This window comes from Melanerpes formicivorus, unplaced genomic scaffold, assembly GCF_026170545.1.
Source record: "Melanerpes formicivorus ecotype bairdi unplaced genomic scaffold, bMelFor1.0.p_v2 SCAF_33, whole genome shotgun sequence".
NCBI lineage: Eukaryota > Metazoa > Chordata > Aves > Piciformes > Picidae > Melanerpes > Melanerpes formicivorus.
In genome coordinates this window covers 8527453-8553996 of record NW_027142385.1, presented here as the reverse complement: position 1 = coordinate 8553996, position 26544 = coordinate 8527453, and the positions used below count along the sequence as shown (strand labels likewise).

At 66.4% G+C, this 26544-nt stretch overlaps 1 protein-coding gene across 1 annotated transcript in view; it reads left to right on the top strand.

The window, feature by feature from the left end:
• The first annotated feature begins 2751 nt into the window (after window positions 1-2751).
• HMCN2 (hemicentin 2) overlaps window positions 2752-26544 on the top strand; it is a 36845-nt gene continuing 13052 nt past the window's right edge. Inside the window, 40 exon segments of the mRNA XM_068155988.1 lie at window positions 2752-2829; window positions 2831-2987; window positions 3459-3529; window positions 4848-5006; window positions 5436-5558; window positions 5935-6106; window positions 6426-6532; window positions 6712-6832; window positions 6927-7187; window positions 7319-7463; window positions 7851-7972; window positions 8276-8548; window positions 8652-8793; window positions 9337-9464; window positions 9943-10056; window positions 10217-10366; window positions 11033-11227; window positions 11639-11734; window positions 12007-12131; window positions 14074-14218; window positions 14341-14453; window positions 14691-14847; window positions 15043-15205; window positions 15948-16075; window positions 16168-16276; window positions 16598-16767; window positions 20150-20269; window positions 20406-20567; window positions 21573-21845; window positions 22321-22488; window positions 22601-22714; window positions 22875-22961; window positions 23423-23617; window positions 24017-24190; window positions 24560-24673; window positions 24937-25079; window positions 25242-25392; window positions 25607-25825; window positions 26068-26181; window positions 26252-26439. Coding sequence (XP_068012089.1) covers window positions 2752-2829; window positions 2831-2987; window positions 3459-3529; window positions 4848-5006; window positions 5436-5558; window positions 5935-6106; window positions 6426-6532; window positions 6712-6832; window positions 6927-7187; window positions 7319-7463; window positions 7851-7972; window positions 8276-8548; window positions 8652-8793; window positions 9337-9464; window positions 9943-10056; window positions 10217-10366; window positions 11033-11227; window positions 11639-11734; window positions 12007-12131; window positions 14074-14218; window positions 14341-14453; window positions 14691-14847; window positions 15043-15205; window positions 15948-16075; window positions 16168-16276; window positions 16598-16767; window positions 20150-20269; window positions 20406-20567; window positions 21573-21845; window positions 22321-22488; window positions 22601-22714; window positions 22875-22961; window positions 23423-23617; window positions 24017-24190; window positions 24560-24673; window positions 24937-25079; window positions 25242-25392; window positions 25607-25825; window positions 26068-26181; window positions 26252-26439 — 5946 coding nt within the window.

Below are 26544 nucleotides of genomic sequence, written 5' to 3'. Positions count from 1 at the left end.
CTGCTGCTGCTGGTGGGCTCAGGGATGGAGCCCAAGGCCTCATCCCCCCTCACCCCTGTTAAATATTTGCACATTAAAGAAAAAGGAGCAAAAGAGGAGGGAAGGTTTGGGCCTGAGTTCAAAAGCCCCTTGGGGGTCTGGGGGTGGTGGTGTTTTCCCAGCAGGGTCTCCTCCTGAAGGCTTGGAGCTGCCTCCTGTTCTGCCCCCTGGCTCCAGCCTTGTGGTGGGTGCCAGCTGGGGTCTGTCTTGCCCTGCTCCTGGTGTGCTGAGCTTCCCTGAGCAACTCCTTTTGGCCCCCATATTGCCCCTCCCGGGTGTGGACTGGGCACGCTGGCTTGGATACTTCTGACCTCCCTTTGGGGGAGCACCGAGGGCCCCCAGCTCCCTCTGCACATCACCAGGATCTGCAGCTCCTTGGTCCTGCTGAAGACAAGGCTTGAAGCACCTCATGCTTGGGAACACTGGCCTTAACCTCCTCGTGCCTCAGTGCCCCCAGCAGCGAGACGCCCGGGTGGGCACTGCCCGCTCGCAGGGCGGCCCCACGTCTGCACCCAGAGGAGCTCCAGTGCTGGACACGGCCGAGACCACCGGGGGCTGGCAGGACCCCCCAGCCACCGGGCAGCTGGGGGGCTCCCGGAGCAGGCTGTGAGCTGCCGGCTCGGGCTTTAGGTCCGTGACTAATTAATCCCGGGCCTTTTGCTGCTCGTTAAAAGCGAACAGCCGCCAGGCGCCGGCCCTGCGCCGCTTCCTCCTGCCGCTGCTCTGAAGCGAAGCCATCAGCAGCTCCGGCCGTGGGAGAGGGACCCAAAGTGCAGCCAGACCTGGCCCCAGTGACTGCGGCATGTCCCCTCCACGTTTCATGTGTCTCCCCCACCCCTCATTTGTCCCCGTCGGTGTTGCCCCATTAAAATGCCGTGTCTGGACCTCCCTTTCCTTGCGTTTTTCTGTCCTTGTCTCTGCCTCTTTGCTGCTCTGTGACCAAAGCGCCTGCAGCTCTGGGGCGGGGCTGGGCTCTTGCCCACCCCCCGAGAGCCAGGATGAGAGAGAAGGCTCTGGGGCAGCTCCCCCCGACCCTGGCACAAAGCAGGACGCAGGCGGGAGGGGCACAGCGGGCGGAGCCTCCCCAGCAGCCTGCGGATTGCTGAGATTTGTGATGAGACCAAGCAGCCCCCAGGAGCTGGGTTCATGGAGTGGGGGTGTGTGGGGGGTTTGCTTACGGGAGACCCCAGACCCCATCTGTGTTGGGTATCAGCAGCATCTCAGCTGGCTGCCCAGAAGCTGCCTGCCTCCCATGCCATCCTCACCAGGTGGATGGGGAGGGCTAGGGCTGGGGGACCCTCATCCCAGAGCCATTGCTCCCCCAGTTGGGCAGGGCTGCAGGACACTGCCTGCTGTGGGGCTGCATTAACCTGGGGGGCAGAAGGACTTTGGGGTCTTGTGCTCCGGGGCTGAGCCCCCTTGGAGCAGGGCAGTACCTACGGCTGTGGGCTCGCTTTGGCAGGCACCAGCTGCTGAGGAGCCTTGGTACCAGCACCTCAGAACTGTGCCTCACAGCCCTCTCACAGTGGGGGTGCCCCTCAGCCCCCCCGTGGCTGGCTGGGCTCCGTGGGGGGTTCACGGCCCGGATCAGGCTTTTCACATGCAGTGGCACCACAGTTGCCATCCTGCCCTGCCAAGCCTTCTGGAGCAGAGCCCTGCCAGCCCTCCCTGCCAGCCCTCCCTGCCAGCCCAGCTTCGTTAGTTTGCTCTCCTAACGAGGCTGACTAATTATCGCCGGGGAGATGCCCGAAGAGTCTAAACAAGGAGGTTGTGTTTGCAGAGGGTCCCAGTGTCTGGGGGGGTGGATGTGGGGGGGGTCTCTGATCTCTCGAGAGATTCTGAGGACAGGGGCTGATGGGAGGTGCTGGGGGCTGGAGGAGGTGCTGAGCCCGACACAGGATCCGGCCCTGGGTGTTCAGCATCACCTGGAGCCGGCGCTTGGCCAAGGCCTCTCGCTGGGTGCAGCTGAGGAGGAGCGAAGCCAGCGCCGAGCATCCCTGCGGAGCAGCCGGGGCAGGATCCGCAGCTCCTGGGCCAGGGCTGCGCTTCCCAGCCTTTGTCCTGGCTCCGGCTTTGTCTGCACCGTGCATGGATGTCTGCTCCCCGTTCCTGGGCTGGCTGTGCTGGGGAACCCCCCCCACAGAGCCCCCTGTCCCCTCCAGCCCCATTGCAGACCCCTGCCCCGCGGAGGGTCCTCTTCCTGCCAGAGGGGGAGTTGCTCCCTCGGGATCCCTTTGGCTCTGGCTCCGGTCCCGCTGCCGGGGCTTTGGCAGGGTTCCCACCGGCCCTCAGCTGCGAGCCCCCATGTCCTCCCCTGACCCCCGGCTCCCCCAGGCAGAGCAGGGGGCTCTCGGAGCCGGGGAGGGGGGCCAGGGTCGGGGAGGTGGCCTGGGCAGTGTCCCTGACAATCCTATGGGCGGCAGGACCTGCTTCCCAGCTTCCCAATCCCACATCCCCACCCCAGCTTCTTCCAGCTCCCACCCATCTGCCGCTGGCTCCAAAACTCCTCTTTTCCTCCCCTCCCGCCCAGCAGTTGAGCGCTGGAGGAGCAGGTCCGCAGCTGCTGGGCGTCCCCCGGCCGCGGCCCCTGCCCTGTCCCCACTGCGGGTGGCCCCTGGCACCCTGTGTCCCTCCCTGCCACAGAGGCGCTGGGGGAAGGAGCAGGGCGAGGACAGGAGGGCTGTCTGCAGCACCTGAGGGTCTCCCCTCACCATGCCATCCCACGGAGGGGTGTTTGTGGGGCTCTGCCTGCTGCTGGCTGCGGGCTTTGCTGAGGTCCCCCCCGGCGCGGGGGGGGGCCACCCTGGCCTTTGTCTTCGACGTCACCGGCTCGATGTACGACGACCTGGTGCAGGTGATGGACGGCGCCTCCCGCATCCTGCAGCGGACCCTCAGCAGGAGCACCAAACCCATCAGCAACTATGCCCTGGTGCCCTTCCATGACCCAGGTAGGGCTGGCACAGGCCGAGGGCGCCACCCCCCCCCGCGGGGATGGGGCTGTGAGGAGCTGGGAGCTGCTTCTGGCTGGGGTTGGGGGCTGCAGAGGGCACTTCCCAGGGCCCTCCTCCCTGCTTTTAGTGCCCTGGGGACCACGCTGATGGCAGCTGGAGGGCATGGTGCTGGGCAGGGGTCCCATCCCCAAGCCACCCTGCCGGCACAGGGCAAAGCATTTCCCACTGGGTTAATCCCAGCTTCCCCAGGGCAGGTTGTGCCCCTGGGCACAGCCCAAATCCACATCTCACTCGGTGCCAAGGCAGGGTAGATGCCAAGAGCCCAAGGCTCACAGGGCCCATAAGTGTGTTTGAACTGGGAGCACTGGCAGTGTGGCACTGGAGGGGGCTGAGGAGGGGGTGCTGGGGCCTGAGAAGGCTGAGGAGGGGGTGCTGGGGCCTGAGGAGGGGGTGCTGGTGTGCTTGCAGAGGTGGGACCTGCCACCCTCACCGCAGACCCCTGGCTCTTCCAGCAGCGCCTGCGGGAGCTCCAGGTCCAGGTAAGGAATCCTCAGCCCCATGCTGCTGCTCTAGGGCTGCTCCTTGGTGGGGAGCCCAGCCCTGCATGGTGCTGGGTCCCAGGAGCAATTCCTGATGTCCCCCAGGAGCGTGGTGGGGGCTCAAGGCTGGGCTGGGCTTGCTTGATGGGAGCAGTGGGTCAGAGTGGTGCAGTGCCCCAGGCTCCTGCAGCAGGCAGAGCTCTTGGCTCCCAGCTCTCATCCCAAAGGGGAATGCTTGCCCCAGGAGAGTCTGCCCAGACCCTCCATGGCACCCAGATCTCCTCCTCCAGGAGAGCTGCTTGAAATTTAGTGGAGTTTTCAATTGTCTTTAAGCTGTTCCAGCTGCCTCCTGCCAGCTGAAGGCCCTTGGGGAGGTTACTCAAGCTTTACTCAGCCCTGCTCTTGCTAAACCCCTCAGGAGCTTCCCTTGGGGTGCAGCTGTGCTCTGGAGGGAGGGGTAAAGCTGCAGCTGCAAATCCTTCCCTAGTCCTTGGGGGTGCAGAGCCCAGGGAAGCAGGAGCTGCTCTTGCTGGAGGTGACTGCTGCCAGGGGAGGTGGTGGGCAGGGGGTGGGCATGGAGGTGCCACTGGAGGTGTTTGTGGCAGCCCAGAAGCCTCTCTGAGTCTGGGCCCCCCCAAAATGTGTTCAGTCCTTGTTAGTGGTGAGACAGAGGGGGAGTCCCTGTGTGCCACCTGGAGGACTGTGTCTGGCTGTGGGGGTCCCACCACAAGAAGGACAGGGACCTGCTGGAGGGGGTCCAGAAGAGGCCACAAAGATGGTCAGAGGCTGGAGCACCTCTGGACAGGCTGGGAGAGTTGGGGCTGCTCTGCCTGGAGAAGAGGTCTCCAGGGAGACCTCAGAGCAACTTTCCAGTGCCTGAAGGGGGCTAGAGGAGAGCTGGGGAGGGGCTGCTGACAAAGGCCTGGGGGGACAGGGTGAGAGGTGGTGGTTTGAAGCTGGAGCAGGGGAGGCTGAGGGTGGACATGAGGAGGAGGCTCTGTGCAGGGAGGGCGGTGAGGCACCGGAACAGGTTGACCAAGGATGTCCTGGAGGCATTCAGGGTCAGGCTTGCCGTGGCCCTGGGCAGCCTGCTCTGGCTGGAGCTGTCCCTGCTGCCTGCAGGGGGTTGGACAAGGTGACCTCGGGGGCTCCCTTCCAACCCAATGCACTCTGTGGCCCCACTGCTCTGGCTGGGCTCGGGCTGCCTCCAGCAAACCCATGCAAGTCCTCCCCATGGGCAGACCTGGGAGCCCAGCGGGGCAGGGCTGAGCTCTGGGTGCCCTGGAGCCTGTGCCAGGTCCTTCCCTGTGTGCCCCAGGGTGGAGGGGACTGCCCTGAGATGAGTGTGGGAGCCATCAGGCTGGCCGTGGAGGTCTCCCACCCCGGCTCCTTCATCTACGTCTTCTCGGACGCTCGGGCCAAGGACTTTGAGGAGCAGGAGGAGCTGCTGAGGCTGCTGCAGCGCAAGCAGAGCCAGGTGAGTGATGCTGCCCACGGCCTCCTGCCAGAGCTGGCTGGGGTGGGCACTGTGGCAGCTCCCAGCAGGGAGCTGCAGCGAGGGAGTCATTGAGTGGTGGGGGCTGGAAGGGAGATCGCTGAGTCAAAGAAGCCAGAGCAGGAGCACCCAGGGCAGGGCACACAGGACACAGCCAGGTGGGTTTGGAATGTCTCCAGAGAAGGAGACCCCACAGCCTCCCTGGGCAGCCTGCCCCAGGGTTCCAGCACCCTCACACCAAAGCAGCTTCCCCTCCAGTACCCCCAGGCTGCTCATTGCTGGGGGGGAATTCTGCATCCCCTGGGCTGGCTCCATGCACTGGGGGGTGCTGGCTGGTGCTGTGTGTCCCCCCTGGGGTGTGCAGGCTCCCCGTGGCTGTGTGGGGTGCTCTGGGGAGCATTGCTGTGGCAGGTGGTGTTTGTGCTGACGGGGGACTGCGGGGACAGGAGCCACCCCGGGTACCGCGTGTACGAGCGCATCGCTGCCACCAGCTCGGGGCAGATCTTCCACCTGGACAAGCAGCAGGTGACAGAGGTGAGCAGGAGCCCTGCAGCAGCAGGGATGGGAGGCTGGGGGGGTGGGACAGCCTGGCTCTTGTCTTCTCCCTGGGGTTAATCAGGGAACCCTAGAAGGGTTTGGGTTGGAAGGGAGCTTAAAGGTCACCGAGTTCCAGACTCCCCTTCCACGGGCAGGGATGACTCCCACTAGCAAGGGGAGCTCAGCCAGGGCTGTCACCTCCTGTGCCATCCCTGTGCCACCCTGGCACCCACAGCACCTGGGTGAGGCTGGTCCCTCACCTGGGAACTGTTTTGCAGCCATGCCTGAGATTTTGATCTGATGCACCTGAGGTGGTTGCAAAGTGGCCAAGCCAGGTGGAGATCCAAATTAACCCTCCCTGGTCTGCTCCCAGGTGCTGAAGTGGGTGGAAGAGGCCATCCAGGCCTCCAAAGTCCACTTGCTGTCCAGTGACCATGAGGAGGGTGGGGAGCACACGTGGCCTGTCCCCTTTGACCCCAGCCTGAAGGAGGTCACCATCTCCCTGAGTGGCCCTGCCCCCGGGATCGAGGTCCGGGATCCAGCAGGTAGGGGCACAGGGGAATGGGTGGGAGGTGATGGGTGGGAGGTGATGCTTTGCCTGCTGGAGAGGGCAAGCAGGAGGCTGCAGGCACGGGGATCACCAAACCCTGTGATGGAAACTTCAAGCAAAGAGCTGCAAAGCCCTCATGAAGCACCAAGGGGACCTTCTCTGCCCCCCTCCTGGCTTTGCCTCTGGTTTCAGGGTTTCTTCTCTGTGCCCAGGCTGAGCTGTGTGATGGGCTCTGCACTGTGGGGTGCTCCAAGGAGGCAACCAGGGGAGGGACCCTGGTTGCCCATCCCAGAGGTTCCCCCTTGCTGTTGCAGGAAAGGTCCTTGAGAAAGGGCAAGGTCTGAAGGAACTGCTCAGCATCCCCAACTCAGCCCTGGTGGTGGCTGTGGAGCCCCAGGAGCCAGGGACCTGGCTGGTGACGGTAGGCTGGGGGCAGGCCCCACTCCTTGTCCCCTGCCCACCCCTGGAGGGTGTTCAGCCAGCCAGGCTCTGCCAGCTTTCCCCACCCACCTCCAGCCAGGCAGAGGGCAGTGAGAGGGCTGGAAGGGGCTGACCTCTCCTCTCCCTTGCCCTGCCCTTGGCCTCTTGCTCCCCCTCCAGACGCGGAGCAGCGGCCGCCACTCGCTGAGGATCTCCGGCATCAGCAGCATCAATTTCCAAGCCAGCTTCTCCAGCCAGCCCGACACGGATGCCAGCCAGCCCTGGGAGCCACCGGTGCAGGGTGAGGGTGGGGATGCCCAGGGCCGGGGATTCTGCATCTGGGCTTCTTGGGGCTGGGAACACTCTGGGCTGGTTCTTGCCTTCCCTCTCCCCAGGCCTGCCCATCTCCGTGCTGGTGAACTGCACCGGGCTGGAGCCCCCGGGGCGCTTGCAGGAGATCGAACTCTTCAACACCTCTGGCCACGTCCTCCTCTCGCTGCCCACCCGGCCCCTCCCCACCTCCTCGGGGCGGCTCTGGGTGGGCTCCCTGCTCCGTGTCCCCCCAGGAGACTTCCTGCTGAAGGTGAAGGGTGAAGACGCCCAGGGCCACCCCCTGCAGCGCCTCTCTGGGGTCACCTACACCAGCGTGGTCCCTGGTGAGTGGTCCCTGCTGAGCGCTCCCAGGGGTGCTGGGAAGGGGCCAGAGGCTCCAGCGCGGCCTCTGCTTTGGTTCCTGCTTCCCCGGTGAGCCCCAAAGGGGGTTGTCTGTGTCCCCACCTGCTTCCAGGTCCCCCCAAAGTGAACATCTCCAGCAGGATCCAGGCTCAGCGCCGGCAGCCGCAGCTGATCTCCTGCTCCGCACGGAGCCAGGTCCCCTTCCGCCTGCAGCTCAGCCGCGGTGGGACACAGCTCGGGGAGCAGCAGCTCTTCAGGTGAGCCTCTGCTGTCCCCCAGTGGGCTCCGTGGGGGGCACCAACAGCCCCCTCAGCTGCGCCGGGTGGGTGCCTGCAGGTTCCAAGCACCTGGGGGCAGCAGGGATGTGACTGCAGCCCCTGGCCTGGCCTGTGAGGCACTGGGGTGGCACTGCCCAGGGAGGTGGTGGAGACTCCATCGCTGGGGGCCCTGAAGAGAAGCCTGGAGGTGGCACTTGGTGGCAGGGCTCAGCTGCTGCCATGGTGTCAGGGCACAGGCTGGACTCGACGATCCCAGAGGCTTTTTCCAGCCTCAGTAAAGATTCTGTGATTAAGTGCCAGGGATGTGGAGCAGGGTGGTGGCCTGGCAGCCCCGGGGTCACCCCGCACCTCTGTGTCCCCCTGCAGGAGATGGGGGAACGTCAGCTGGTGGATCCCTGCGGTCTCCGAGAGTGACGAAGGGTTTTACGAGTGCACAGCCACCAGCAGGGGGGGGGCGACTCGGGCTCGTGCCTACCTCTCAGTCTCAGGTGGGCACAGCTCATGCCCAGCCCCGGTGCACACACGGCTCTGGGGCCGCGGCCGGGCACAGCTCATGCCCAGCCCCGGTGCCCACACGGCTCCTGGTCCGCGGCCGGGCACAGCTCATGCCCAGCCCGGGTGCCCACACGGCTCCTGGTCCGCGGCCGGGCACAGCTCATGCCCAGCCCCGGTGCCCACACGGCTCCTGGTCCGCGGCCGGGCACAGCTCATGCCCAGCCCCGGTGCCCACACGGCTCCGGGGCCGCGGCCGGGCGCAGGCTCATCCCCTCCCCACGCTGCCACGTTTGCAGAGCCACCGCCACGGCTCCTAGCCCCGGGCAACATCACAGCTGCAGCTGGCCAAGACGTGGTCATGTCCTGCCTGGTGCTGAGTGACGCGCCCTACAACCTGACGTGGAGCTGGGACGGGAGGGAGGCGGCGCCGGGGCACGGCCGGACCAGGCTGCTGCGGAACCACTCGCTGGAGATCAGCCACGTGCAGCCCGGGGACGGGGGCCCCTACGAGTGCCTGGCACAGAGTGCCCATGGCGCTGCCAAGGCCTCCCTCTGGCTCTTTGTCCAGGGTAGGCTCTGCCCCGAGGGGGTGCCTGGCCTGGGCGATGCCGTGCTCCCCGGGTGGGTGGTGGATGGCCCCCAGAGGCTGAGCCCTTCTCCCCCCCCATCCAGAGGTGCCCTGGGTGAAGGTGGATGCCAGCCCCCAGCGCTTTGTCAGGGGCCAGGAGCTGCAGCTGAACTGCACGGCCGGGGGCCACCCCCCACCCCAGACCTTCTGGAAGCGCTGGGGCTGGGCACTGGAGGAGGACGAGAGGTAACCCCTGGGGGCCTGGGTGCTCCATCCTGCCTGGCCCGCTGGGCATGGTGCCCAGGCCGTGGCACAGGGTCTTGGGGCCCCCCATGGCTCTGGGAGGAGAAGCTGTTGCCATAGCCCCGAGGCAGCTGCAGGCTGCCAGCCCCAGGGCCACATCTCTCTCTCGAAGCCACCCTGCCTCAGGTCCCCATCCCCACCGAGGGGCACTCGAGGTGCTGTGCTGTGCCCAGCCTCAGACTCCTCCTTGTGCCTCCCTTGAGCTGCCTCTGCTTTCTGGCTTGGCCCTGGCTGCCTGTGCCAGGCTGTGAGCGCTGGGGAGGCTCTGGGGTGAGCTCTTATTTGACTTTGGAGACAGAAATCCCACCCCTCCCATCTCCCTGCACCAAAGCCCTGTCCTTCCCTGAGGCAGCTGGCTTCAAGTGCTCGCCCCCACCCCAGGTGCCCAGCAGCTGCCCCTGTGTGGCACGGCTCTGAGCCCACTCCCACTCCCCTATCCCAGCACAGTCTGGGTTTCAAGAGCTCCTCTCTCCCTCTCTGCCGCAGGGTCTTCACGGATGCCCAGGGCAGCCTGCACCTCCGAGCTGCCACCCCAGGGGATGCAGGGAACTACAGCTGCTATGCTGGCAGCGCGCTGGGCTGGGACGAGCAAGTGGTCACCCTGGAGTTCGTTGGTACCCGCTGGCAGCGTCCTGGGGAGGGCTCAGAGCTGCCGCAGCAGGGATTTATTACCCCCTCCTTGCTGCCCCTTGGCTGGGAGCTGGTGGCAGAGACCCACAGAATGGTTTGGGCTGGGAGGGACCTTAAGGATCATTTGGTTTCAAGCCCCTGCCATGGGCAGGGACAGCTCCCACCAGCCCAGGCTGCTCCGGGCCTCATCCAGCCTGGCCCTGAGCACCTCCAGGCTTGGAGTCTCCACAGCTTCTCTGAACTTGTTCCACCCTCATGGGGAAGAATTCCTTCCTTGCTTCCCATCTCAGTCCAGCTTCTTCCAGTTCAGATCCACCACCATCCCTGCAAGCTCTGGGCTGGGGCTGTCTGTGATGGAGGCTGCTGGGGGGCACTCATGGGGCTCTGGGGTCCCCCACCACCTGGGCATGCTGGCAACACACCCAGGGAGTCACTGAAGCTCTCTCTCTCCCCGTGGCACAGAGCCTCCTGCCATCCTGGCAGTGACACCCAGCCTGAAGGTGCTGGTGGGAGAAGATGTGACCCTGGAGTGCTGGGTTTCAGGGGTGCCCCCACCCCACGTTGTGTGGTACAAAGGTGAGACTGGGGGGGGGGTAGGATGTGGAGAGCAAGGCCCCTCTGTGCCACAGGGTCCCTCTGCTGCCCCTCAGCAATGGCACTGGTGGGGTCCCCTGGCCTGCTGGCAGGGGAGGGGACCCCGGAGGCGCTGGGGGGCTGATGGGTGCCGTGTGGGCAGGTGGGCAGGCGCTGGCCACGTTCCCAGCTGGCACCCAGCGCGCTGCCCTGCGGCTGCAGGCGGTGCAGGAGGAGGACGCAGGGCAGTTTGTCTGCCAGGCTCAGGGGGAGGTTGGCACCGCCTCCCATGGCACCCTGCTGCGTGTGGGCTGTGAGTTCTGCCTCTGCTTGTGGCTCCCACCGAGGGCCCAAGCTGATCCCTGCTGCTCTCCCTCCCAGCTCAGCTCCTGCTTGCTGCTCCCCAAGGCTCCTCTTGCCCCCCACCCCCAATCCTGGTTCCTGGGTGTCCCATCCTGGGGGCGTCAGTGGTCAGTGCCAGCAGGATGAAGCCTGCTGGGAGTTCCAGGGGGCAGGAGCAGGGAAGAGAAGTGGCAGCAGGCTGGTCCAGGTGCTGCTGCATCTGCCTGGGGTGAGACTGGGGGTGCAGAGTGCAGTTAGGTGGAGGTAGGGCTTGGCTTCTGTGTGCTTGGGACACCAACCCAGGGACCCCAGGCAGTGCTCAGGGCTTCCCACGGGAGCAGGGGGGGTGGGAGAGCCTGGGGAGGAGGTGTGGAGCTGGCAGCAGTGAAGGGTGGGGAAGTGCAAGGGCTTTGGCTGAGCTTGGGGTGCTGGGTGCAGCTGGAAGGGAAGGGAACTGTGAGGGCTGTGGCAGCTCTGGAAAAGCCTCAAGTGCTTTGAGTCGGCCTCAGAGGTGCCCAGGGCACCTGGCTGGTGAGCTTTGTGCCCCCATCCCTGGGCTTGGCTGTATGCAGAGCCTGCTGTGGGGAGCCAGGGGGTCAGAGCCATGTGAGCCCCTTCTCCATTCTCTCCCTCCCAGCTGCCCCTCACTTCCCCGAGCCCCTGGGGGACGTGGCCGTTGGCGCTGGGGACAGTGTGAGCCTGCTGTGCCGTGCCCAGGGCTCTCCCCTGCCACGGGTCACCTGGGCACGGCAGGATGGGCAGCCTGTGCCCAGCTGGCAGGAGCCAGGAGGTGTTTCCAGCCGGCTGGAAGCTGCTGAGCTCCTCATCCACAGTAAGAGAGCTGAGAGTGCGGTGGAGACCCCTCATGGACATCCCACCGGGGGCTTGCCCACACTGTCACCCCTGGGTACTGCTGGTGCCCCGGCGGGGGGGGGACGAGGGGACAGTGCCCCCAGGACCACTCGCCCCCTCTTTTTGCCTTCAAAAAGCCCTGGTTAGGGTTTGGTTTGGTTTGGTTTGGTTTGGTTTGGTTTGTAGCACTTTGCCTTGTGCAAGCTGCTCCAGGCCCTAGCAGCCTGCGAGCCTCCAGCGCTGCAGGGGCTCCCTGCTCCTGTGGAGGGGGTGGGACAGGACGGGACGGGGGCGGGGGGGGCGGAAGGGCGATGTTAGCCCATCCTGGAGCACGCTCAGGGCTCTCCAGCCCCCACCCAGCAGGCTCAGGTTTCTCCTCGCCGTGCCGCAGGCGCCTCGCCGCAGGACCAAGCTGTCTACATCTGCGAAGCCCAGAACGAGTTCGGGAAGGTGCAGGCGGAGGTCAAGCTCACGGTCACCGGACACGGTTGGCTTCTGCCTGCTTGTGCCGCTGGGAGGGAGCAGCCGAGCCCTGCAGCCAGCTCCTGGCTGGATGCTCAACAGACCCCTGCCCAGCGCAGGGGCTGGGTGGTGCCCAGGCAGCCCCAAATCCCCCGGGGGAGCTGAGCGCCTGAGCTGCCCTCTGCCGAGCTGAGCTCCGCCTCTCGGAGGAGCAGAGGTCTCAGCCCTGCTCTGCTGAGCAGCCCTGGCCACCTCCTCTCCCGTTAACATCTTCTCTCCTTCCCCTTTCTCGAGCAGCCCCAGAAATAGCTCTTGCCCCCCGCGTGGTCCGTGCCCTGCTGGGCCAGCCTGTGTCACTGCCCTGCGTCATCCTGGCCGGGAGGCCGCTGCCAGCCCGCCGCTGGCTGAAGGATGGGCAGCTGGTGAGGCTTCCCTGCCTGCTGGCACAGGGGGAGGCTGGGTGGGCAGCTGGTGAGGCTTCCCTGCCTGCTGGCACGGGGGGAGGCTGGGTGGGCAGCTGGTGAGGCTTCCCTGCCTGCTGGCACAGGGGGCAGGCTGGGTGGGCAGCTGGTGAGGCTTCCCTGCCTGCTGGCACAGAGCAGGCTGGGTGGGCAGCTGGTGAGGCTTCCCTGCCTGCTGGCACGGGGGCAGGCTGGGTGGGCAGCTGGTGAGGCTTCCCTGCCTGCTGGCACAGAGCAGGCTGGGTGGGCAGCTGGTGAGGCTTCCCTGCCTGCTGGCACAGAGCAGGCTGGGTGGGCAGCTGGTGAGGCTTCCCTGCCTGCTGGCACAGGGGGAGGCTGGGTGGGCAGCTGGTGAGGCTTCCCTGCCTGCTGGCACAGAGCAGGCTGGGTGGGCAGCTGGTGAGGCTTCCCTGCCTGCTGGCACGGGGGGAGGCTGGGTGGGCAGCTGGTGAGGCTTCCCTGCCTGCTGGCACGGGGGGAGGCTGGGTGGGCAGCTGGTGAGGGTTCCCTGCCTGCTGGCACGGGGGGAGGCTGGGTGGGCAGCTGGTGAGGCTTCCCTGCCTGCTGGCACGGGGGGAGGCTGGGTGGGCAGCTGGTGAGGCTTCCCTGCCTGCTGGCACAGGGCAGGCTGGGTGGGCAGCTGGTGAGACTTCCCTGCCTGCTGGCACGGGGGCAGGCTGGGTGGGCAGCTGGTGAGGCTTCCCTGCCTGCTGGCACAGGGGGCAGGCTGGGTGGGCAGCTGGTGAGACTTCCCTGCCTGCTGGCACGGGGGCAGGCTGGGTGGGCAGCTGGTGAGGCTTCCCTGCCTGCTGGCACGGGGGGCAGGCTGGGTGGGCAGCTGGTGAGGCTTCCCTGCCTGCTGGCACAGGGGGCAGGCTGGGTGGGCAGCTGGTGAGACTTCCCTGCCTGCTGGCACAGGGGGGAGGCTGGGTGGGCAGCTGGTGAGGCTTTCCTGCCTGCTGGCACAGGGCAGGCTGGGTGGGCAGCTGGTGAGGCTTCCCTGCCTGCTGGCACAGGGCAGGCTGGGTGGGCAGCTGGTGAGGCTTCCCTGCCTGCTGGCACAGGGGGAGGCTGGGTGGGCAGCTGGTGAGGCTTCCCTGCCTGCTGGCATGGGGGCAGGCTGGGTGGGCAGCTGGTGAGGCTTCCCTGCCTGCTGGCACAGGGGGAGGCTGGGTGGGCAGCTGGTGAGGCTTCCCTGCCTGCTGGCACAGGGGGAGGCTGGGTGGGCAGCTGGTGAGGCTTCCCTGCCTGCTGGCACAGGGGCAGGCTGGGTGGGCAGCTGGTGAGGCTTCCCTGCCTGCTGGCACGGGGGGAGGCTGGGTGGGCAGCTGGTGAGGCTTCCCTGCCTGCTGGCACAGGGGGAGGCTGGGTGGGCAGCTGGTGAGGCTTCCCTGCCTGCTGGCACAGGGCAGGCTGGGTGGGCAGCTGGTGAGACTTCCCTGCCTGCTGGCACAGGGCAGGCTGGGTGGGCAGCTGGTGAGGCTTCCCTGCCTGCTGGCACGGGGGCAGGCTGGGTGGGCAGCTGGTGAGGCTTCCCTGCCTGCTGGCACAGGGCAGGCTGGGTGGGCAGCTGGTGAGGCTTCCCTGCCTGCTGGCACGGGGGCAGGCTGGGTGGGCAGCTGGTGAGGCTTCCCTGCCTGCTGGCACAGGGGGCAGGCTGGGTGGGCAGCTGCCAGCAGGGCCCTGGGGTGGGGGCTTTGCTGCAGGGCGGGTGCCCCAACCTGCCAGGCCCGAAGCTGCTGGTGAGGGATGCCAGGGGAGCGTTTGGGTTGGGAGGGCAACCCCCCCCCAGGGTGTTCCTGCTGCTCAAGGAGCAGTTTCTAGGTCGGCCCCAGAGGCATAGCACTGCTCTGGGGTCTGCACCCCACATCTGTCCTGCTCTCTGCTCCCTGCCCCTGCCCAGGTGGCCCCTGGGGGCCGTTACTCCATCCGGGCCGATGGGAGCCTGCACGTGGAGCAGGCAGCCCAGGAGGACACAGGGAGCTTCAGCTGCGAGGCCACCAACGCCCTCGGCTCACACAGGCAGGATGTGGCCCTGCTCATCCAGGGTGAGTGGCAGGGTGCTGCTGCCCCCTCTCTGCACTGCCCTCTGCAGCAGCAGAGCTCTGCTCTCCCTGGGGACGTGGCCCTGGCTGCGCAGGATCAGCATCTTCCCTCCCTCCCTCCCCAGTTCCTCCCAGCATCGAGCTTGGCCCTGTCCTTGTCACTGCCACCGAGGGAGCAGCTGTCACCCTGCAGTGCAATGCCACTGGTGTGCCCACCCCTACTGTCACCTGGGCAAAGGTAGGTGACAGGGATGGGCAGGCTGCCATGCCCCTGGCTGTGGGTCACCCGTGGGTGTGGGGTAGCCTGTTTGGAGGTGACACAGCTGCCCAGTGGCTGCCCCAGAGAGGTGCCACCGAGTGCCCTGGGAAGCTGGCCCCAGGAGGCAGCTTGCTCTGGTGGGGCCAGAGCCCTCTTCTTGCCCTTGGGGTGCTCAGCTCATGGAAGAGGCTCTGCTGTCTCCTTTCCCCTCTGCAGGGCACGGAGCCCATCTCGCTGGGCCCACGCTACCACCTCCACCCTGATGGCACCCTCCTGATCCCCTCTGCCTCCCTGGGAGATGCTGGGACCTATTTCTGCACAGCCACCAACACAGCAGGCTTCTCCAGCCAGGAGCTGCAGCTCTCCATCAGCAGTGAGTGCCCAGGGCTGGCCCTGGCAGCAGCTCTAGAGGGTGGCTGGCTGGGGGAGCGTGGCCTGGGGACTCTCCTGGCTTCCTTGGCCACCCAGCCAGGTGCCAGCTGGGCTTTGGGGATGGAGAGAGCAGCAGTGAGAGGGCTGTGGGGCACCTGAAGTGCTCCTGCAGCAGCTGCCCTCCCTCTCCACCCAGCAAAGCCCAGGATCAGTGTGAATGGGTCGGAGGTGTCAGACCCCATCCCCGTCCTGGCTGTGCTTGGCCAGGAGACCACCCTGCCCTGCCAGGCTGAAGGCTACCCTCCTCCCTTGGTGGTGTGGACCCGGGGGGCCCAGCCCCTGCCTCTCACCACCACAAGGTAAGGAGGGCTGGGGGTGGTGCCAGGGCTGTGCCCTCTCAACGTTGTCTCCTCAGAGGGCTGTCCCTGGGCACAGTCAATGCTGTGTGAGAGAGGATGACCTGGGCAGGCCATGGATGTGTTTGCCTTGCTCTCCCCCCTGGGAAGCAGGACCTGCTTTGCCCAGCACACTGGGGAGCCCCTTCCCCGTGGTGTTAAATCCTGGGCCCTGATCTTGAGGCTCATCCCTTCTCTCCCTGCTCCTGAGGGCTGCTGGGGCCGGGGCCGGCAGGAGAGTGTCTTGGTCTTGCTCTTCTGGAGGGACTCTGCTGCCTTGTTTGCCTTCCCGGGGCTGCTCCTGGCTGCCCTGTGCTGCTCCCCCATCCCCGCTGGCTCCTCCTGGTGTGCCTGGATGATTGATGGAGCACAGGAGGGAGCTGCAGCCGCGGGCTGGGGTGAGGTTATGTCTGCGGAGCGCAGACAGCGCTGGGAGGCAGAGCCTGGCCGGCTCCAGCTGCAGGGGCCGTGGGGACCTCTGTCTTCCCCTGTCCCCCCCCGCAGCGTGGCTCCTGCTGAGCTCGGGAAGGAGCTGAGCAAAGGAGGGTTGCAGCCCTGCACCTCCTTGTGCGGTATTGGCCCTGGGGACCTTCTCTCGGCTGTCCCACAGTGGTGCTGAGCTCTGCCCTGCTGCCCAGGGGCAGGCAGGTGATGGGCGGCAGGGCTGCTCCTCCCATCCCCTCCTTCTCTGTCCCTCTCCCCCAAGCTACAGTGTCCTGCCCTCGGGGTCCCTGCGGCTGGCCGAGCCCCTGCTGACCGACTCAGGGCTCTACACCTGCACGGCCACCAACGCTGCCGGCAGCGCCTCGCTCAGCTACAGCCTGCACGTCCAAGGTGGCTCCTGCGGCCCCCAGCCCTTGGCTGCCCCCGCAGCCCTCTGCCGGGGTCCGAGGGTGGTCCCAGCCTGAGGCCCTCTTTGCCCCCAGCTCCCCCCCGGCTGCAGATCGGCGATGGGGAAAGCCACCTGACAGCTGTCACCAACGGCTCCCTGAGGCTTCAGTGCCGTGCCACGGGCACCCCTGCCCCCCAGATCCGGTGAGTGCTGCCGGGGGGGGCTGGCTGCTGCCACGCTGCCCTGGGCTCCCTGCTCGGGGGAGCTGCAGCAGGGACTGGGATGGGAGCTGAGGATGGGTGATGGGGACCTGCAGCTTGAGGGGTCCCAGAGGTTGGGAGACTTCTGCTCCTTGCTCCTGGGATTCTGCTCTGCCCAGCCCCTGGGCACTGCCAGCCCCTTTGCAGGTGGCAAGGGGGCAGTCCTTGCTGCCAGCATGGCACCGTTTGCCCCTTTGGTGGGCAGAAGCTGGGGGTGGGTGGTGGCAGGACCGAGCAAGGGCTCAGCTGTGCCCTTCCCTGCAGGTGGCTGAAGGATGGGCAGCCCCTGGGCCAGCAGCAGGGTGCAGTGGTGTCTGAGGATGGGGGCACTCTGCTGATCGCCCGTGTGGGGCTGGCTCACCAGGGGCTCTACGTCTGCCAGGGCAGCAACTGGGCAGGGCTGGCCCAGGCCGAGGTGCAGCTCTCAGTGCAGGGTGAGTGCAGCCCCCACGTGCTGGGGGCAGCTTGGCTGGGCACCCCCTTGGGGTGGCAGCAGCTCTGCCAGCTGGCCTGGGCGGCAGCAGCAGTGGCACCGGGTGATGACATTGTCCCCTCCCAGAGGGGGGACCGAGCTCTGGGCACTGCTGTCCCGGGTCTGGGGATGTGCCCAGAGCTCCTGGCTGTGCCCCCAGCGCTGCCCTGAGTGGCTGCAGCTGCCCTGGGCCACGCAGAGCTGGTGACTGCTGGGTGTGCTGGCTTGCAGTGCCCCCAAACATTGAGCCCAGCCTGGTGGACCTGAGCGTCCTGGAGAACAGCACAGTGGCCCTGGAGTGCCTGGCCTCAGGCCTGCCTGCTCCTGGTGGGTTCACCTTCAACCCTGGCTCCCCTTCCTGAGTGCCCCGGGGCTGGCCCTGGGGCCCATGGAGAGTGGAGCTGCAGCATCGCCCCCGAGGGCTCAGCTCCTGTCCCTGCCTCCCCACGGGGAGGGGAGCAGCAGCCCCAACAGCCCAGCTCCCGCTGCCCTCCAGACATTGCCTGGTACAAGGGGCAGGAGCAGCTGCCAGCTGGAGCGGGCTGGAGCCTGTCCCGGGATGGGAAGCTGCTGGAGCTCCGGCGGGTGCAGCTCTCGGACGCCGGCAGCTATCGCTGCGTGGCCTCCAGCGTGGCTGGTGCCACCCAGCTGTGGTACAGCCTGCAGGTGACTGGTGAGTGCCTGGTGAGGCCCTGGTGGGCTCCTTCCAGCCGCTCTGAGCTGTGCCCAGCGGGGCTGTGCCAGCCCTCGGGACGTGTCCCTGGCAGGTGGCTTTGGCAGGGCTCCTGTCCCCTGCAGCCTCTGCCAGGAGATCCCAGCCTCACCCCGGGCTGCAGCCCCTGGCTGGGCATTGCCTGGTGCACACCACGGTGTCTCCTTGTCCCTTTTGCACCCTGGTGACCTCTCCTTGCTCCCCCCCAGTGCCCCCACGGATCACAGCTGCTCCCAGGCCGCTGGCAGTGGTGGTGACCGAGCCGGTGGCACTGGAGTGTGATGCCACAGGGACCCCAGACCCAGTGCTGCTGTGGCTGAAGGATGGCAACCCTGTGCCCAGCGTGGTGGCAGGTGGCCCACAGGTGAGACAGCTGCTGATGGAGGAGGGCCCACGGGGGACCCCCTCGAGGAGGAAGTCCTCTTTCACGTCCTGGCTTCTGAACACCTCTGGTCCAGGGCAGGGTGGACCTGCTCAGCCCTGTGCTGGGCATGGATGGGCAGAGGAGCCTTGGGATGGGATGGGCACGGGCTCTAGGCAGGCTTATGCCCACCCAGCCCCTTCCCTGCCTGCCAGCTTGCAGCCCAGCTGGGAGCTGCTCTGGTTTCACCTGGGCTCTCTCTGCCCCCGGGGAGCTGCAGGTCCTGGCTGCTGGCCGTGTCCTGTCCCTGCCCACCGCTCGCCTCCACGACTCAGGGACCTACACCTGCGTGGCCAGCAGCCCCGTGGGGGAGGACAGACGTGAGGCCAGCCTGGAGGTGCGGTGTAAGTACCCCCAGGCACCCCCAGCCCCTTCCCACCAGCCTGGCTGTGGGGCTAGAGGGAGTGCCCGGCACCCTGGGGCTGCTCTGGGGCCCCTCACAGGCACCCAGGGCTGTGGGGGACCAGCCCTGGGCGAAGGGGGTGGCCTGGGGGAGGTGTTGCCCTGTTGATCTGTTTTGCAGTGCCCCCCAGCAGCCTGGGAGAGGAGGAGAACATCTCTGTCATGGTCAACCAGGCGGTGACCCTGCAGTGTCCCCCTGGGGGGTCCCTCTGGCTGAAGGATGGGGACTGGCTCCCACCCACGCCAGCTGTGCAGCTGTCTGCAGAGGGGACCACGCTCCAGGTGACCTTTCAGAGCATTGCAGAGGGTGGGAGGGGAAGGGGGCTCTGGGGATCCCCCACCTCCTCCTCCTCACCCTTGGGGGGGGGGTGCAGAGGCAATGGGCATCCTGCCTGCTGCTCATGGCTCAGCACCATCCCCCTCCTATGGATTCTGCTGGCAGGAAAGCCTCCCACGGGGGGCTGCATGTGCCCAGCTGTGCTGCAGAGCCTCTCAGTGCCTGCTTGCCCCAGCAGATCCAGCAGGCCAGGCTGCAGGACGCGGGCAGGTACACGTGCCAGGCGGCCGGGCGCCCGGAGCGGCACCACAACCTCCACGTGTGGGGTGAGGGCCACGAGTTCTGCCTTGGGTCCCCTTGCTCTGGGTGTGCTGCACGGCCCTTGGGGGGGTCGTGGGCCTGGAGACCAGCAAAGCTTCCACTGCACCTCGAGGAAAGCTGCTCTGCTGTGAGGGGGCAGGAGCCCTGCAGCAGGCTGCCCAGGGAGGCTCCTCTGGGGAGATCCCAAACCCAGCTGCAGGTTGGGATCCTGGGCAAGCCCCTGTGGGGCTGGGGGGGGGGTTGGAGTGGATGATCTCCAGGGGTCCCCTCCAGCCCCACCCTGCTGGGGGTCTCTAAACACAAATTGTTGGAGCTCTGTAAAGTGCTGGAGCTGGAGGCTGGTGGAGAATCCCCCCCAGAAGGGGTCTGAGAGGGGAGAGCTGATGGCTGCAGGAGTCCTGGGGGGAGCTCTGGGTGCTGGGGCACAAGAGAGGTCTTTCCAGAGCCTGGGCAGGGGAGTGGGGATGTTTCCTTGCCATGCCAGGGCTTCTCCATCCTCTCTTTGCCCCTGCTGTGGTGGCTGCTGCAGGTGCTGCCCCTGCTCCTCCCTGCCTGCCTCAGGAGGGTACCAGCAGCACCAGCTGGAGCATCCCTGCAGGCTCCCAGCCCCTCCAGCACGTCCCAGGCTGAGCCTGGCTTTTCTCAGGGATGCTCTAGGCCAGTTGGTGGAAGTCCTGCAGGCAGGGAGCCAGGGAGTGGAGAGAATCCAGCTCTCTGATCCAGGCTTGTTCCTGCAGCCCCTTCCCAGGGACTCGTTGCACGTCTGGCGGCCTGGCTGGGCTGCAGTGTTTGGGTTCTGCTGTTGCTGTTTCCTGGGGGTGTCTGGGTGTTGGGCTTTCTGGTACAAGCTGATGTCCCTCCGGGGAAGGAGCTGCTGCTTTCCAGCCAGCTGTGTCTGGGAGCAGCTGAGAGCAGCATCTGATGGTGGAAGGAGCGGGGCTGACCTTCTGGGGCAGCAGTGCTGCCTAGCGAGGCTCTGGCTGCCCTCGGCCTGCCTGCAAGGCTGGCACAGGAGCCCTGCTCCCCCTCTGCTGCAGGACAGGCTGCAGGCCACCAGCACAGGCTGCAGGCCACCAGCACAGGCTGCAGGAGGGCTGCCTCCCCGTGGAGCCAGCGCAGGGCCACCCCTCTGGTCCCTTGTGGCTGCCTCTGGGAGGGAGCTGTCCCTGTCCTGCCTGGTGCCGCCGCTGAGCTGCTCCTCTCCCCTGCAGCGCCTCCCTCCTTCTCCTCGTCAGAGCCTCTCACCGTGTCCGTGCTGCAGGGGCAGCCTGCCAGGCTGGCCTGCGAGTGCCAGGGCATGCCCTTCCCCACGCTGAGCTGGCACAAGGATGGTAGGGACCTGCTCACACCCTGCTCACACCCTCCGGCCAGGCGCTGGCCTCCCTGGAGCGAGCAGTGCTCTGTGTGGAGCTGAGCCAGCTCCTGGCTGGGGAGCTGAGAAAAAGCTCTGGCCCCTTCCCCACGCAGGCAAGCCCCTGTCCAGCCAAGCTGGGAGCACAAAGGTGGTCTCCACGGGAGGGACCTTCCTCTACATCCAGAAGGTGCAGCTGGGGGACCAGGGGACCTACAGCTGCCAGTGCAGGAACGCTGCTGGCAGCAGCAGCAGGGAGCAGCACCTGGAGGTGTTGGGTAAGTGGTGGCCCCAGAGACACAGAGCACCCCCGGGGGTGGCTGAGGCTGCTGTGACCTCTCTACCACAAGGCCAGCTGCACCCAAAAGCTGGCAGCCCCTGCCTGCTGCCTGGGCTGTGCTGGGAAGGATGCTGCTCTCAGGGGCCAGCTTTCACCCTCCAGCCCTGGGCTCCAAGCTGGTCACAGCTGCCTTTGGCCCCAGCAGCCCAAATGTACCACTTGCTCCTGCCCACATCTGCCCCTGCCTCCTGCTGCCCCCTTCCAGTGTCCCCTGCCTCCTGCTGACCCTTCCAGTGTCCCCTGCCTCCTGCTGCCCCCTTCCAGTGTCCCCTGCCTCCTGCTGCCCCCTTCCAGTGTCCCCTGCCTCCTGCTGACCCATCCAGTGTCCCCTGCCCTTGCCTCCTGCTGACCCATCCAGTGTCCCCTGCCCTTGCCTCCTGCTGACCCATCCAGTGTCCCCTGCCCTTGCCTCCTGCTGACCCATCCAGTGTCCCCTGCCTCCTGCTGCCCCCATCCAGTGTCCCCTGCCCTTGCCTCCTGCTGCCCCCATCCAGTGTCCCCTGCCCTTGCCTCCTGCTGCCCCCTTCCAGTGTCCCCTGCCTCCTGCTGCCCCCTTCCAGTGTCCCCTGCCCCTGCCTCCTGCTGCCCCCATCCAGTGTCCCCTGCCTCCTGCTGCCCCCATCCAGTGTCCCCTGCCCCTGCCTCCTGCTGCCCCCTTCCAGTGTCCCCTGCCTCAGCCTCCTGCTGCCCCCTTCCAGTGTCCCCTGCCTCCTGCTGCCCACATCCAGTGTCCCCTGCCTCCTGCTGCCCCCTTCCAGTGTCCCCTGCCTCAGCCTCCTGCTGCCCCCTTCCAGTGTCCCCTGCCTCCTGCTGCCCCCATCCAGTGTCCCCTGCCTCCTGCTGCCCCCATCCAGTGTCCCCTGCCTCCTGCTGCCCCCTTCCAGTGTCCCCTGCCTCCTGCTGCCCCCTTCCAGTGTCACCACCTTGTGTCCTCTCCCAGCAGTGCCACCGAGGATCCAGGGCAGCTCCAAAGCCCTGAGGAAGGTTTCTGTCATCAAAGCTGCTGAGACCACCCTGGAGTGCGACGCCAGGGGGGCAGCAGTGCCCATGGTGAGGTGGCTGAAGGATGGGCAGCCTGTGGCTGCAGGGGATGGGATCCTGCTGCTGGACCACGGCAGGCGGCTGCGGATCCCCGCGGCGGAGGTGGCCCACGGGGGGCGCTACAGCTGCCTGGGGGCAGAGGTGGTGCAGCAGGAGTTTGATGTCATGGTGCATGGTAAGGAGGTGGGATGGGGGTGCAGGGGTGCAGGTCTGGGGGGCTGCTGAGGTCCCACCATGGGTTTGGTGTGGCACAAACACAGAGAGCAGCCTTGGCCAGGCCTTGGGTCAGAGGAGCAGAGCTGTGGAGCTGCCTGCAGCAGGCAGGAGCTGCTTGCCAGGGTCAGCAGAGCAGAGCAGCTCACACTTTGTAAGCTTCCCAAGGAGCTGGAGGAACCTCTGGGGTCAAGGCACCGAGGCCCTGAGGTGGCTCAAGGCTTGTGGGCAGCTTGCTGCCAGAGCTGTGAGCGTGGGCTCGGTGCCGTGGGTGCCACACGCTGCTGTAGGTCATCTGTCCCACGACCCCTGCACAGCAGACAGCTTCCCAGGGTGCCCATGCTCCCTCTGGCCCGGTGTCCCCACCCTGCACAGCCAGGAGGTTGCCTCTCCTCTGCTGTCCTGGTGACCTTCTCTTTCCTTCTCTGTGCCCACAGTTCCTCCAGAGTTCGTTCAAGGGCCAGGATCAGCAACCAACATCAGCCTGCCCCTGCATGGGACCCTGACCCTGAGCTGTGAGGCCACTGGGGTCCCCCTGCCCCTGCTCACCTGGTCCTGGAACGGCTCTCCTCTCCCCCCCAGCGAGCACACTCGCCTGCTTGCAGGTCAGGGGTGGGAGATGGATGCTCCAGGGCTGATGGGTTTGAGCAGGGTGGAGCTCCAGCCCTGCTGGTGCCTGGGTCAGGAGCCTGAGGCCTCTCTGCTTCGTGCTTCCAGGGGGCTGGGTGCTGAGGCTCAGCCAGGCACGAGCCCAGGACGGGGGCCACTACTCCTGCCTGGCCAGCAACATAGCTGGGGAGGCCAGGAGGCATTTCCACGTGGAGGTGCTAGGTGAGGAGAGGTCCTGCACCTGCTGCAGGGCTGCTGCTGGCATGCCAAGCTCCAGCCTTGCAGGCATGGCTTAAGGCTGGGCACGGTGGCAGCTGCCGTGGCAGAGTCCTTCCTGCCTCAGCATGCAGCTGCTGAGGTCCCTGGCTGCTTCTGCTCCTAGTTCCTCCCCACATGGAGAATGGGGATGAAGAGGAGGCCACCACAGTGCCTGAGGGGCACCCTGTGACCTGGTCCTGCCTGGCTGCAGGTGAGCAACAGGCAGGGAGGGGAGGGGGAGCTCAGGGACCTGAGTCTCCCCGTGGGGTGTGGAGCAGCTGATGAGATGGAAGAGCTGAAGGGGGCTGAGGAGGCTGTCTGGGCTGGCCCTGGCTCTGCAGTTGGGCTGTGTGGGAAGCACCAGGCCCACGTGGGGAGCCTGTTCCACCACATCAGCTCCCATCTGTCCCAGGCAGAGCAGGAATTCCTCTCATCTGGTTCCTCCTTTAGAGCTGGGGATCATCAATCACCTCCTACTCAGGACAGCTTCCTTTCTTCTTGCTGGCTCATCCAGCAGCCTCCCAAAGCCTGATCCAGATCATGACCACTTTGGACCTGGGCTGATGCCTTTGCTTCCCAGAAGGGCTCCAGCACAGTGACCTCAGTCAGGCTGTGCTCATGCATGGAAAATCTTTGCTCTGAAGGCCAAAACCTCCTCTCCACCCCTCACAGGCACCCCCCAGCCTCAGATCAGCTGGATGAAAGATGGCCTCCCTCTTCTGCCTGGGGGAGACTCCTTCTCCATCTCCCCTGATGGCTCCGTGCTCCACATCCCCAGAGCCTCCCTGGCTGATGCTGGCAGCTACTCCTGCCTGGCCTCCAGCTCCCTGGCCAACCAAACCAAGCACTACCTGCTGCATGTGCTGGGTAGGAGATGTCTGGGGGTGGAGGCAGAGTCCTGGGGCTCATCAGGGAACGTGGGCTCAGTAACTGCCTGGCCCAGGCAGGTGGTGAAGATCCCTGAGCCATGCAGCCAGCAGCCTGGCGTGGTGCCCTGCTGGCATGGTGCCCTGCACCTGCCAGAAAGCCTCCTGGGGGAACAGAAAGGGCACATCCAGTGCAGCATCCACCTCTGAGGGTGGCTGGTGGGAAGGGAGAGTGCCCTTTGTGGGTTTGGAGGGCAGCAATGCCAGGCAGGGGTCTCAGGCTGGGGTCAGCTCCACCCCCCCTGAACTCAGACCTTGCCCTGGGATGTGGGAATGAAGCTCTGGAAGCCTCAGTGGGTGCTGGAGCTGCTCTGCCATGCAAACCCATCTCTGCCTGCAGCTGGTCCTGCCTTTGCTGCTGATGCCCAGGATGCTGCTCCAGAAGAGGTCACAGTGACCATCAACAACCCCCTGTCCCTGGTCTGCGAGGCCCTGGCCCACCCCTCACCCAACATCACCTGGCTCAAGGACCAGGTTCCCCTCCAGGCATCCAGAAACATCCTCCTGCTCTCTGGTACCCTGCTGCTGGCCCCTGGCTCTGCACTCTCCTGGTGGTCCCTTGCTGCATGCCTTGGGGAGTGGGAGTGGGGCCTTGGCTTGCTCTGGCTGTGCTTCAGGGCAGGGTGGGATGGTGAGAAGCCATCACCCTGCAGGACCTCAGGAGGATGCTGCTCCTCCATGTGCTGCATCAGCTGCTGGCAGCTGGAGCCTCCCCAGCAGCACCAGCCAGGCAGGGCTGGAAGCTCTTAGAGGAGCATTAGACCCTCCCCAGGTCAGGCTTGTGGGGGATCAGCAGGGCCCCTGGGATGCCTTCTGGTGCTGCATGGGGCCAGGCAGCCACAGCTGTGAGCAGCAACCCCCTCAGGAGCCCTCCTTTGCCCAGGTGGCCAGGGGCTGCAGATCCTGAATGCCCAGGAGGAGGACTCAGGCATCTACAGCTGCATCGTGGCCAGTGAGGCTGGGGAGGCTGTGAAGAACTATGCTGTGAAGGTCCTGGGTGAGGGAACTCTCTGTGTCCCCCCTGCACCCTGCAGTGAGCCCACTGCCACCTGTGTGCCCCTTCCTGAGCCTTCATCCCACGGGGGTGCACCTTATGGTCCCACACATAGCAGCTGGGGGCCCCCAAAAGCTCTGCTGTACCCTGGGGAGGGCAGAGGAGTCCCTCTGGGGGTGTCAGCAGCACCCTGAGGTGCCACTGGGGCAGAGCAAGGGTGCTGGGGGCTCTTCTCTCCCGCCAGATGTGTCCTCTCTCCCCACCAGTTCCTCCTTGGATTGCCAGAGATGACCCTTTGGAGGAATTTGCTGTCAAAGAGGTGAAGGCCAAGGTGAACAGCACCGTGGTGCTGGAGTGTGAGACCTGGGCGGTGCCCCAGGCCACCATCCGCTGGTACAAGGACAAGCAGGTGAGATCCTGGCCGGGGAGGAGCCGCAGCCTTTGGGCTGGATGGAAGGGGAAGATACCCTGCGTATGGCTGCGGGGCTCTGCCCTGCTCCTGGGCTCTGCCCTGCTCCTGGGCGTGCAGCCCCCTCCTCCTCTCCTGCTCCTGCCCGGGGTCCCCGTGCAGCTCCTGGACAGCTCCGGCCGCCTGCAGATCCTCAGCGAGGGGCAGGTCCTTCAGATCCACCCGGCCCGCGCCTCCGACTCGGGGCACTACGCCTGCGTGGCCACCAACGCCCTGGGCGCAGACGACAGGGACTTCATCCTGCACGTCCAGGGTGAGCTCTGGGGGGGCAGCCGCTGCCTGGGGCAGTGCCTCAGCAGGAGCAGGGGTCCCTGGTGGGGTTCCCCGGGGGAGCAGGGCAGGGGGAGCAGAGTTATCCCTGCTGGACCACAAGCATCTCCTTGGCCTGGCCAGGGCAGGTGACCTGGCTGCACCTCGGGGTGTGGGTCCCTGTGCTCCCCAGAGCTGACCACAGCCTGTCCCCGCAGTGCCACCCCTCTTCCAGCAGCAGACAGGCCCCAGTGAAGCCCTTGAGGTCTTCTACCGGGAGGAGGACCAGGATGGGGAGGTGACAGAGCACCGCCAGGCCGTCCTCGGCCAGCCCACCGCCCTCTACTGCGACACCAACACCAGCCCAGCCCCCCAGCTCACCTGGTACAAGGATGGGGAGCCCCTCTCCCCCGGCCCAGGGGTGCTGCTGCTGCTAGGTAATGGGCATGGACCTTCCCTGTGGGCTTTGGGGGAGCTCCTGCAGGAGCTCTGTGGGTTGGGAGCATTGGTGGCAGGGAGGAGGTTGGATCCTGGCCCCTGGCTCTTGCCACCCGTGGGACCTGCAGGAGCAGGACTATGCCACCCGGGCTGCCTGGGGGGTGGGCACAGTAGGGTGTGAGGAGGAGGTTGGAAGGGCCTCTCTGGCCCTGCCCATGCCCTGCCCATGCCCTGTGTGCAGGGGGCCAGGTGCTGCAGCTGCCTGCAGTGCGGGAGCAGGACGCGGGCAGGTACAGCTGCCGGGCAGCCCCCGCGGCGGGGCAGGACCTGCTGCACTACCGCCTGGAGGTGCTGAGTGAGTGTGGGGCTGGGGCGAGGGGGTGGGGCTGGGGGCACCTGGCAGCTCCATGACCACCTGCTGCCAGCTGCCCCAGCCATCCATGGTGGCACCGAGGGCCTGGCTGAAGAGGTGGCAGCCGCCGCCAATGGCACCGCCCGCTTCGAGTGCCAAGCCACCGGGCAGCCGGTGCCCACCGTGTCCTGGCTCTGGAACCATGCCCCCATCGTGGCTGACTCACGGCACCAGCTCCTGGAGGGTGGCATGGTCCTGCAGGTTGGTGTCCCCCTGGGCTGGGTGGCTGTGCTGGGGGGACACACAGGAGGCAGAGGGGACAGGGCACTCCTGCCACCCAGGGAGGCAACTCCCTTGGTCTTGCCT